Source organism: Heliangelus exortis, chromosome 10 (assembly GCF_036169615.1).
Source record: "Heliangelus exortis chromosome 10, bHelExo1.hap1, whole genome shotgun sequence".
Lineage (NCBI taxonomy): Eukaryota > Metazoa > Chordata > Aves > Apodiformes > Trochilidae > Heliangelus > Heliangelus exortis.
The window spans coordinates 3,474,875-3,487,819 of NC_092431.1; the positions used below are offsets into that span (position 1 = coordinate 3,474,875).

General features: G+C 37.2%; 1 protein-coding gene across 4 annotated transcripts in view; it reads left to right on the forward strand.

Annotated features, from left to right (window-relative positions):
- The window catches only part of CTNNA2 (catenin alpha 2), a 418,069-nt gene that overhangs the window by 383,743 nt on the left and 21,381 nt on the right, over positions 1-12,945 (forward strand). For all 4 annotated transcript variants that reach the window (XM_071753185.1, XM_071753183.1, XM_071753184.1 and 1 more), the window contains 3 exons: positions 242-423; positions 3,075-3,180; positions 6,159-6,293. In XM_071753185.1, the coding sequence (XP_071609286.1) occupies positions 242-423; positions 3,075-3,180; positions 6,159-6,293 (423 nt within the window). The remainder of the gene's footprint in view (positions 1-241; positions 424-3,074; positions 3,181-6,158; positions 6,294-12,945) is intronic.

Genomic DNA, 12,945 nt, shown 5'->3' on the forward strand with positions numbered 1-12,945 from the left:
TCATGGCATCACATATATAATTTTTGAACTCTTGGATTTATGAGGAAAGCTGTAAACATCCTGTGAATTTAATTTTACCTGTCCTAACACAGACCAAATGTCTGCTGGATATTTCTTGCCATCTTCCACTCCCATGGAAAGAAAATCAGGAGTTGGGCACTTCATTTGGCCTAGTGGATATGTATAGTTTCTACCTTCCTTTTTTCATGCCCAACTTCTCTCATTGTCATTTTTTTTCCAGGCTATCATGGCTCAGCTTCCCCAGGAAGAGAAGGCTAAGATTGCTGAGCAGGTAGAGATATTCCACCAAGAAAAGAGCAAACTAGATGCAGAGGTGGCCAAGTGGGATGACAGTGGGAATGACATCATTGTGCTGGCAAAGCAGATGTGCATGATTATGATGGAAATGACAGACTTCACTAGGTAAGGACAAAGTAACCTGTGCTGTGGTCTTCTTCAGATATCCCACCTTTTTTTTTTTTTTTTTTTTGTGGCAATTGATGGCCTGTTGATGGGCTGTGTTTTGAGAGAAGCAAAGCCAGGTAACACACATCATACATAGGAGGAGTTAAAAGTTCACACATGGCTGCTGTGGGGGTTTCTCCAAATGGGATTAATCCTGTGAAGTTTTTGCCCTGTTTTGTGAATGTGTTTTATTTGCAGATCATCTTGAAGTTCAGCAGGAAAGAAATCTGTGGCCTCACAGACACTCAACTGACATTTTGTTTAGTACCCATCTAAATGCATGTTCCTCTCTGAACTTTCAACATTTTGATACAATTTATGTCCATCAAAAATAATGGCAAAACTACCTATATAATTTTGAATGCTGAACTTCTTCCCAAAAACAGCCCCAATGAAATGAAACTGTTTTCATCTAATACTTCGTTGGAGCCTGTCACTAATGATTTCTTTTTGCTTTCATTTCTTTTTTCTATTGATGTCTTATTCTTTCCTAATTGCAAAGCATCAAAATGCCATTTATAAATTATATAAACAGAATTATTTGTTTACATACAGCCATCTTGTTAATCATGCCAGGGAGAACATTTTGCAAGATTCTTTGAATTACAGATCATGATAACAAATTAAAGTTTATTCAATGTTTATTTCTAATAGAAGCCTAAATGGTATTTATCAAAACGTGATTAGACAAAAATGGACAAAAATCCAATCAGAATTAAAACAAGACATCCATTTGCTCATTTCACCAAGGTGCTCAAAGAGATTTCTTAATCTCCAGATGGTCATGTGCCTTGTGTCTGGAGCCTTCAGCCCATTTTGGAGATGACAGTCTCTGCACTGATAATAAAGGGTTGGCACATACTGATTAGATAGTTAGATATAGACAGACAGACAGATAGATAGATGTGTTTGTATGCAAATACCATTAATTTACAAATTACTATTTGCACTTGTATAGTTAGTTAATTTGTAGTAGGCAACAAACATTATTTCTTTAATTATGCACATAAGAGTTTGCTTATTTTAATAGATTACTACTATAACTCTTTCCAAGTATTTATTCTCTCTTATTTATTCTCTGTTTATTCTCTCTTATTTATTTGTTTTTCTCCCTATCTATGCTTTTATAACTATTCTTCTTTTATTAGACTCCATCACTTCTGTATACCAAATGGGAGTGTAGAACCCCCTGTGAATGGTGATATTTTAAAGGACTGTTAATTATTTTTGTATTTATATTGCCTCTGATCCGTTTACCCAAAAACAGAGTGAAAAAATATCCAAACAGTGCCATGGTTTCATGGAAGGAAGAAATAATGTTTTAAAGTGAACACTTTCTGTAGCCTCACAAAACCTTTGCTATATTGACCATCAAACTGAAAGTTTTGTAATTACATTTTCTACCATCAAAGGAACAGAATCAAAATACAAGAATGAGAGAAAACTACTGCCACATTTGAAGTAAATAAAAAAAAAAAAATAATCAAAGTGCACCTCTGCCTACATCAGGTTCAATAAAACTGGTTTAATATATTCCATTAAAACAGAACAAAGCCTTTCACACCTTTTTGCTTCACTGTAACCTCAGCAGTGTTAAAATAGAATAATTTTTGAAATGCATGGAGCTTGTGACAGTCAGATCTGCTGATATAATTAATGTCAGAGCATAGGAGGTCACCATGAAGGATTTCTGCTACAGCTTATGTTCAACAGAAGTGGCATACTTGTAGTTTAGTGTCTGTTTCAGGTGGAAATGAAAAGTATGAAATGAACATAAAAATGAAAATATGCTTCAGTATGTTATTCTTTCCATTACAGATGAAAAAGAAAAACCAAAAATAATACTATGCTGTACTTTTTTTTTTCCATCAGTTTTGTCTGAAGCTGTGTTTCTCAACATAGTATTTGAAAACAAAAAAATCCCAACAGCACAAAACCCCCAACCAACTTAATTCTAACTGAGCCATTCTCAGGAGCAGTAGCAAATGAATTAATGTCTGAAGCAAACTCAGAAAACTCTGCATGGACTTCTAAAATTGTATCTATACACATTTTGGTAACTTTAGTGACTAAAATCAGACTTTTGTGCCTCATCATAAGAGCAGAGAGAAAGATCAGTCTTGAGGCTAATAGTTCAAGTTTGAAGTGTAACTTAAGGAATATGCTTCCAGTGTCTTTATTTTCCGACCAAAAAATCTACTAAAGATATTTCTAAAATATTTTCTTTTGCTAGACATGACAGGATTATCATTCAGAATATTTACATTAATTTAACAGAAATTTAACATTAGGCTTGAGAATAACATAATTTTTAAATAGCTCTGAATTCCAGAAAGAATGTTGGCTTACTGAGCACTTAAAAATACATATACTATTAAGTGCTTGAAGGCACCATCAGATTAAATTGCTAGTGAGACATTTTGTAAGAGAGAGGAAATATAGAAGACTCATTTCTTAAGCTCTACTATAAAGCAGTTAAAAGGTGAAGTTGTAATAAGTTAAGAAATCATTCATAATACTGTTTTAAAATCAAACACTAAACAGAGTCACTAAATCTGTTTCCTTTCATGGTTTATTTAGGCTGTGCATAATTGTATTGTATTTCACAGAGGTAAAGGCCCCCTGAAGAATACATCAGATGTCATTAATGCAGCCAAGAAGATTGCAGAGGCAGGATCAAGGATGGACAAATTGGCACGAGCTGTAGCTGATCAGGTAACAACAAAAATCAGCAGAAATATCATGTGAGCTCTGTCAGTGAGTTGCTTTTTGCAGGAAAAGGTTTTTTTTATTTGACAAAAAAATTACCTGTTGAAAGTTACTGCCTGGATACTGATCTGCCTGCTGAATATAAGTTCCAACCCCCCTGCCATGGACAGGGACACCTCCACTGGACCAGGATGCTCCAAGCCCTTTCCAGCCTGGCCTTGAATAACTTCCTCAGATATCCTGGGCCAGTGTCTCCCCACCTTCATGGTGGAGAATTTCTTCCTTATATCCAGTCTGTATCTGGCCTCTTTCAGATTAAAACCATTACCCCTCATCCTTTTGCTACAGTCCCTGCTAAAAAGTGTGTCCCCATCTTTCTTGCAAGCTCCCTGTATATACTGAAAGGCTGCCATAACATCTCCCTGGAGTCTTTTCTGGCTGAACAACCCCAAATTTCAGCCTGTTTCCAGAGCAGAGATGCTCCAGACTTCTGATGATCTTTGTGGCCACCTCTGGACTTGCTCCAACAGTTCCATGTCCTTAGGGTGGGAACTCCAGGATGAGACAGAGCACTGCACGTGGGCTCTCACCAGAGCAGAGCAGAGGGGGAGAATTACTCTGCTGGAAATTCTGCTCAAAGTGGGAACTTGACAACTTCCTTGTCCTCTACTCTTTCTTGTCAAAATAGGAATTTCTTTTTCTCCTTCAACTGTAATAGTGTGTAACATAACCTGCCAGGGAGTATGGGCCTGAGTGTCAAGAAACACAAAGCTGCCCATTTTCCTAAGCTCAGAAAGCAGAGTTTAGGTTTTCTTCATTTTTAGCAAGCATTTTTCCTGTACTTAACCCTTTCCAATCATTCAAAGGTAGCATCTGTTCATTTTAGGATAAGACAGAAAAATCCATCTGTCACCTGCTGAAATTCCTAGTCTACAGGATTTGCAGAGGTGGAATATTTTAAAGAAACATGAAGAGACCTGCTATGCTTTGAGTGCATTGCCTTGAGTCACATACTGCATTCCAGGAGAATGTAACATGCACACTTTAATAATAAACAGTAAAATCACAGTGAGAATGAGGTGTTTGTTTCCACGCTCACACTTTAATGATAATTTACAGAACTTTGGAGACACTCATACAATGTAAACTTTTAATGGACAGCTGGAATTTTAAATACTGTTCCAATGAGAGATACTACATTTTCATTCACTTCAAAGTACTTGTATTTCAAGCCTTGTCAGCTCTCTAGAAGTATTGCTTTAAAGTTCATTTCCTTCAGTTTATAGACTTCAAGGAGAGGGTAAATATTTCTTTATTAAATTCTCACTGGTAGGGAGAAGAAGTCTCTTAGGAATTCATGCCTGAAAGCTGTGGCAGCTGTCTGAGAAAGGGATGCTTTATAGCATTGCCACAAGTACAGAGCAGATTAAACCCAAACAGCTCCAGGAACCTCCATCTTTGTTTATTGTTAAAAAAAAAAAGAGAAAGAGAGAGAAAAAAAGCAAAGTGACTGCTTTCATGGTACATGCAACTACTTAACCACAAAGATTCCTTGACAGCATTTGCTGTTGGGGTTAGAGCAGTCATCTCAAGCCAGAGGTTCTGATGTTGTTGACTTTGTGTGTGTGTGTGTTTAGCTCTATCAGCTTCTGTTGAACTGGTCTGACAATGTTTCTTAAAAACTGAGCATAAACTTTGAAAGATGCTAAAAAGAGATATCTGGAATCTTTGTTCCCTAAGCTTATATGTTCAAAGAATTCACTGTCAGTCAGACTTTGTTGGGTAGCCTTAAAGAGTATTTACTGGAGACATGCTGCTAGCAGTGAACCCTTTTAGTAGTGTTTCATCTGAGTAAATTACTGAGGTCTGTTCTCTTGAGGCAAGACTTTGAATATTAACTACAGGAGTGTTGTTTATTGTGCTGTTGCTATTATGGGGGATGCTGCAGTTTCTATTAAGAATCTCCAAGACTATGAATAAATTGTACTTGGGCCTTTTTCTAGTTATCTTGGTTATAAAACCTTCTCTGAGTCTACCACATTGGACCTAATGTAATTTGTATTAAAAGACAGAGGAGATTCACAGCATCCATACTGGTACAGGGCTGGAGGCAATCTTCCTTCTGGCAGGAAGAGGAATCCCTTAGACATTAAGTCTAGGATAAGGGGTTTTAGACTGGATCTAAGGAGGAAATTGTTTACAGTGAGGGTGAAAGCCAGAGAGGTGGTGGATGCCCCAGTACTGGGAACATAGGAGGTGAGGCTGGAGGAGGCTCTGAGCAACCTGAGCTCGTTGATGTTGCTGCTCACTGGACTGGATAATCTTTAAAGGTTCTTTTTTACCTAAACCTTTTTATGATTCAGTTCTATGATTCTAAATATGCCGATACCAAACCAAAACAGTCTCACCTCTTCCTCTTCAGTCCTCAATGTCTCAGTAAGGTCTTGGCTTCTGACAAGTCTGAGGCAGAGCTTTGTGCTCTGAAGGGCTGGATGCCAGAGGAGCTGGCAAGACAGTCAAGAGTTGGCATTAGAGTGGGTGTAATGTCAGAACTGGGTTTAACTGGACTTAAACTGATCCGTGTTGTATCTTAACCTGGACTCCCAACAAGCACCTGGAGTTTCATGTCAAATTTGGTCTTTTGACTACTCGATAAATCCTTCTGGTTTGTACAAACTGATACCCCAAGTGAACTTCACACAGAAACACAGCAATCACTTTATTTTTGTTGTCCTCCATTAGTGGCTGACAAAGAGGTTTCTTCTTTATAGGAAAAGATACAGTGCATCCTCAGGTAACAATTCATAACTCTTGAGTTAAATGAAAGGGAGAGTTTGTATTTTCCCATTTCATCAAGTATTCCACGTAAAGACGAAACGAAATGGATCCACACATTGCCTCTGTCTTCTCTGATTGCCTCTGTAAAACCATATAAAACCATATAAACACAGCTCCATCTAATTAAGTATTTCTTTTGTCTGTAGTGCCCTGACTCAGCCTGCAAACAGGACCTGCTGGCCTACCTGCAGCGCATTGCCCTGTACTGCCACCAGCTCAATATCTGCAGCAAAGTGAAGGCAGAAGTTCAGAACCTGGGAGGAGAACTTATTGTATCAGGGGTAAGCTGGTATTTGTATTTAGCTGTTTATGTTTCCCATGTAGCACTTGAAAGGGAGCATCTTTGATGGCAATAATGTACAAAACGAAAAATACAGTGATTCATAGCAAGCTTTTTTTAAAATGTTATCACCATTATTCCAGACCTTACAATAATCTTGCATAGTGCAATTTGATTTTCCAATTACCCTTTGTTTATACCAACCTCGTAAAATCTTCATTCTTCCAAAAGAAAAGTAATTTCATAGCCTAGAAAGTCATTGCCAAGCTGTGAATATTATAATTATTTGGAGCTTTTTTATATTTGCTCATTATAAATCTTTTTTTTTGTTGTTGCTAGTACTGGTAATTTCCTTCCTCTGTGCAGCAGCCAGCTCTCTGTGAAGTGCATATTGTTAAAATGGTGATCACTAGTGGGATTTTATTCACTCAGGTTCCAATGCACACTAGGTTTAGCAAAAACTCTGGAAGGCCAGCAAAATATTTTAGCTTTTGATGCACGTGCTGTTTTCAAACACTATTGGCAAGCACAATGGTTATACACTCTAATCCCCATCCAGTTATTTCCAAGGCATGCTACAAACTTTTTACAGACAATCTCTTTTAGGTATAAAGACAGAAACATGTAGCAGGAGTAATAAAACAATGAGTTTTCCACATTTTTAAACTAAGTTTTTTCTTCCCTTCTCCCAGTGATGGACTCTGTGCCCCTGGGAGTTTCCTAGAACCAAGCAGTAGCAATTGCTGCTCTTCATGATTTTCTCTTTTGTTTTTTTTTTAACTAATCACCCCAGTATTAGCCCCATGACACCTTTGCTGTCTTCTAACTCAAACACAGGCCGTAGCTACCTAAATGTTAAATACATTTCACTCTCCTGAGTGTGTTTTCAAAGCAATGGTGATTTTTTTGAGACCAAAGATACTTGAAACCAGGCTATTTTCAAATGCAGTTTTCCAAAAGCACCCTTTCATTGTTTAAGCCCAATCAAGTACGAAGATTGTCAGGACAACTCACTTGTGCCCTTCATTTCATCCATAAGATTCCCCAGTGAAATCACTGGCCTTCCTCAGACGTGTCAGAAGTCAGAGCAAGTGTTCTCAACCACAGAACATTTTAAGTTTTTGCAAAGCACTACAGAAGGTCTTCAACATTTGCCAGGCTTTCTTGGATCACACATTCTGAAGTCACATATGCAATCCTAAATGGAGCTGCTTAAATGTTCCTGTGTCTGTCCTGCAATTGGTCTTCCCTTCTTGCTGCATGTACAATATGTAACTTTAATACCTTGATCTTCCCACAGCGATGAAAAGATCCTCTTCCATTTTTCCTGATATTAATGGAGCAATCTGTCCTTGTTTCACAGCTATGCTGCATAGTAAATGCTATGATCTTTCTTACCTCCTGCCATCTGGGTCCAGCTTCTCATACCCATTGAGTTGTCATGCTCATCTCTCTACAACAATTACCCAAATCAATGCTTCTACCAGCTTGGCTTTTGTGGTTGTGTGTGTTTCTTTTTCAAGTCTCTTTATTCAGTGTATGTGGATGCTGAATAAGCCATTGTGAAGCTCTGGCATCTGTTTGTTACTGGAACATCATCATCTGTTGTGAAATTTCAGTGGCCGAACTGCTTGACTTCATCATTTTCAGTCTGGCATTGTGAGCATCTGCTGCTTACCAGGCTTCATCACCATTGTGTTTCTGTTTGGTTGGGGTTTTTAAAGTCAGTTGGAGACAAAAGCAAGAAGTATCTTCAACCACAGAAATGGTTTGGGTCTGTTTCAGAGACTTAGGAGTACTGACATACAGAAAATATTAAGATTGCCCAGCTTGCTTCTTCTGCTGTTGCTTTGAACAGGAGGTGATACAGAAAGTTGAACTCCAGTGCATCCCTTTTTGAGAGCATTATCTTGTTATCTGGTATAACACAGTTAGGAGAGTGCTTTCCTGAGAGTGTTTTCCAAGCTGTTTATCTTCAAGGTGCTGGGTACTGTATGCTCCTTTGCTATCCAGAGATCTAGTATCCAAGTGCACATCTACATCTGCTTGTCTACTTGCTGCTTCTGCTTCCATCTTCTTCATTTTCTCTTGGATAGCCAATTACAAATAAACAGTATTTTATTTACATTAAAATGAAATACCATTATTTGGCAATTTGCATACAGTACAATGTTAAAAGTGTAATAGAAATCCAGAAGTTCAGCTTCCCAACCTAGAAGTAAGTTTATGTTGATGCACTATATTTGAGTGTTTAGATGTAAATATCAAGCACCAGGATAACTACCAAAATATTGTAATTTACTACTGTGTTTACAAAGAACCACAATATAATCCAAATTGATCCAAAATATGAATTACGATTCAGAATTACTATGGGGGGGGGGGTAGAATCTTTGCTTGCATTTTTGCATTATTAAGATTATTAATCAATATTTATAAAATAAAGGAATGTATGCATATAAATGTGTATCTACGTGTGGGCATGTGTATATTTATAGGAAAAGGAAAGAGACATAAAACCAATTAAAGCCTAAAAGACAGATGAAAGCCACCCCACAGTTCTTACAATTCTGCTGGAGAAAAATGTGTTGCAACACAGACTCCAAAAATATTGAGTACATAACATAATGTGCTGTGTATCTTTTGGTGAAACTTCTATTTCTCTCTTTCCCCACAAGATTCAATAGTTCAGTATGGTTTATCTCTGAAAATAAACATAAAGCTGATCTTGTCTGCTTTTTCCTCTGTAGATTGATATGATACTAGCATAGCATATGAAGGGGCTCTTTTTGGCATCATAGACATTGCTGCAAATAGGAAAACAGATCAAAAAGTAAGAAAATGTCACACTCCAAGTTTATTTCAGCAAAAGAAAGAACCCATAGTTGCTTTCCTTTTTTTTTTTTTTTCCATTCCCTTTCCCCCAGCTCTTTGTCCCTTCCCAGACAACATTCTGTACAACCTGTTCTAGGTGAACATGTCCTGGAAGGGGGGGGGACTGGATGATGATCTCCAGAGGTCCATTCCAGCCCCTAACATGCTGTGATTCTGGAGTTCTGTGAGACTCTGTTTCCAATTTAATTTAGAAAGGTAAAATAAGGAAAACCTATGTGATACCTGTTCTTCAGTGATGAGACCTGGAATCTTGAAGAACATTATAGGAAATGAAGGATAGAAGTGAGGAGAAAGTTTGATAAAAGCAAAAAAAGAATTGATGTGTGAAAAATGCAGATTTAAAAAGTGTTTCTAATCAGTGTAGATGAAATCTTTGTTCCCAGTGAGAGTCTCTTTAGCCTTGGTCCATAAACAGCTGTATGTTTGTGTAATTTTAAATTTGAACAGCCAGTGTATAATTCTCCTCTAAGAATGAGCAACCTCTAATAAAATCAGAGACTAAAAGCACTTCAGAATAATTTGCTTTGTCTCTTACCTCAGTTTATTTAATGTAATGTGTATTTGCTTCATAATCAGTTGCAGTATTGTATTGGAATGAGTCCTCTAAAGTGCTGAGCATATGCTTCTCTCAGTGAAGTAAATACTATTTACATATACTTAGCTCATGCTGATATATGGCCTTTTTGTGATAGCTACTTTTGTTGAACAGAGTTGGCTTTAACTATGATGTTTGTTATTTGGATAAAAATTAGGCTTCTAACTCCTGGGCTGCTTTGTTTTTTTATTATTCCTGCCTGATTCTTGTTAGTCAGACAATTACAATAAACCAGACCTCTATATTCACTTCTTCCCCTAGAATAAATAACCACTTTTTGTGTTTACTGCTGTTCTGAAGCTAATCAGCTCATTTACCTACTCTCCATTTAAATTATAAGCTTGCATTTTCTAAAATTCTTGTTTGTGTTAGTAGTTTTGCTACAGTTTCTAAGAAAATCCCTTATCCAAGGCAGCCCCCTGTTGTGTTCAGGTTTGATGTAGAGCTCTCCAGATAAAATCAGCTCTGTGATTCGAAAATTTGCCCAAAGACTCTAAAACTTCTGAGCCAGATAGATACACAGTGCCACACAGAGCACCAGCCACGTGCCTCTGAACACTGTCCAAAAATATTAAATTAATAGTCAGAGCACATTCCAAACTTACACTTCAGCTGGCTCCAATTCCCAATTATTTTTGAAGGCCCATTTATCTTAGCATAATAGGCTCAGCTACAACACTAAGGGAAGGATTCTAATAAGATGTTGAAGATACAAGAAAGACTCTGGCTTTTATCTAGGGGTTCTTGCTTGGTGAGCTGGAGTGAGGATATTGGGAGAAAAAGGAAGGTGAAAGGGCTGGAGCCACCCCATTAACTTTGGGCAGAACATTATGACAATTCCCATCAGCACCTGGACTGAGAGATTGGATACATAGAAGTATTTACAGATATGGGATATACTACAAAATAACTGTCTATACATTTATTTTTGATCAGTGATGAGAACAAGATAACTGGAAGTAAGTAGTCCTCATCAAAATATGTATCATAGTGCAATGCTCTGCATCCAGCACTTGCTTCAGGTGAGCTGGCAGAGTTTCCTTATCAACTCTACCTGTGGATCTTGCAACTGGTAAAACAAAACAGCTTAAAGGTCACACTTTTCTTTCATTTAAGGCTGACTCAACCTTAATTACTTCATGCTAGAAAAGCAAGTTGGTATGCATGTAGGCAGGGAAGTATCAAGTTCCTACTTATGAATTCTATAGACTCAAAGAAAATTCAGGCACTTTGAAGTTCACCTGCTATTAAAACAAGTAAGACCATCTCTCACTGAATTTAGATTAAAAGGCTTCATAAGGAGTTGCCTAAGAGCCACTGATGTGGTATTGCATTTCTCTGCATCAGAAAGCCTTTCTGATTTTTTTCTTTTGTTTGTTTGATTTCAAGTAGGCAATCAGAGAGAACCTTTGCATTTAAAATGCTTAAGAGTATGGAGTATGCTTTGGAGTTTGGTGAAGAAAGTAATTTAAATCCTCCTGAATCAGGCAAGAATTAAGCATTTCATAAAAGAAAGTTTGCTGAAGAGAGAGTTGGAAAATTGACAAAAGTCTTGGGTTTATTTTCCTCAGAATTCTCAGGAGTGCAAAAAGGTTAATCCTGTTATTTATCTAGCAGCAAAATAAGTTTCAGTATTAATTTGTAACAGAAATAGAAGAATGCTACATAAAGGATACTCCCAGAAACAGTCTTAACAAAAGAAATGTAAAATGCAGGGAGATGTTTCAGCTTTGCCTTTTGGGATGGAGATATATTTAACTTCTGTATATATATTGAATGTATGCAGACATTGATAGATGAGAGGGTGAAATAAAGCCCCAGGGTGTGTACTCTGTACCAAAATATATGAAGAACAGGATACTTACAAATATATGGGGTTTATAAGCCTGTATCTGGAACAAAGTGTTTGAGGTTTTCTATTTGTGACTGGTTTAGGAGTCTCCAGCTCCTGCTGGCACAGGCTGTATTCCCCAATGCCCTGCCCAAGAAAGGGACTACCCTATGATGTGATAACATAAAAAATTTATCATCCTGACACTGAGTCAATTTACAACTCCTAGAGGATAAAGGCATCTGTGTGTTATGCAGGTTAATCAAAATGAGTGCTGATAAAATCCCTCATGGTCATATATTCATTATATGTGATGTATTTACAGGAGGACTTTCTTAGGGCTTTCTGAATGTTAAAGCAGTGAAGAATTCCTAAGGATCCTAGGAAAAAGCTCTAAGACAAAAAAAAATATGTAAATAGATGTATCTCTAGGGGCTTTAAAGCCATTTACAACACCTCTTCCAAAAATGTAACAGTAATAAAGATTTAGTTCATTAAATGAGGCTTATCTGTTTCTTCTTGGTAAGGATAGTGTGGAGCAGGAGCCAAAAATGTTTATGCAATTTACATCCTTGGAGGTGTTCAAGCTTCAGGTACCAAAATACAGCAGCTGAGCAGATTTAATATTGGTAATCAACTCATTTCAAGTTGAAAGTTGTACAGAAGGTCTCCAGAGGTCTCTGTAAGTGATATTTGTACTGTCTTTTGGTTCAGCTAAGTGAAAGATCCCATAAGATCTTGTTGCTACATCTCTGAGTTCTCATTGTTTTGCCTTTATCAGAGTTGCTGGATTGGACTATAGGATATACCTTGAGCTTAGATCATCTGGGGGTTCATAAATATGATGCATATAAAGAATAGAGCAGAAGGCTTTGGAAAGATTTATTTCTTTTTATTGGTGTTATGGTTATTTCCTCAAAGCAGCAGGGGGAAGGTAGTGGGCAGAGTTCATACTGTGTAAGGCAAAGCAGATGAATGAAGCTGGAGACAACTAAAAAAATCAACAAGAAAAAAAATTGTATGACATTATCTGAGATCTTTTGAGGCTACAGTGTTTTGAAATAAAGCTACTTTCAGGACTAAGAAAATATCTCGTATAGAAATGAACATATAAAGACACAAACACATAAATATGAAACAATAGATCCTGTCTAAAAGCAAAGCTGTCATTGAGAACTTCATTTGCAAAGCAAAATCACACTGCACTTGTCTTCATTAGAAAATATTCATGGGGACAAGCACCACGCACACCATCTATATGTTTACATTTAGAAGGTTAAAATTTAGACAGATCAGACTTTTATTCTTATTAAGCATCTTAGCTACAGGGAA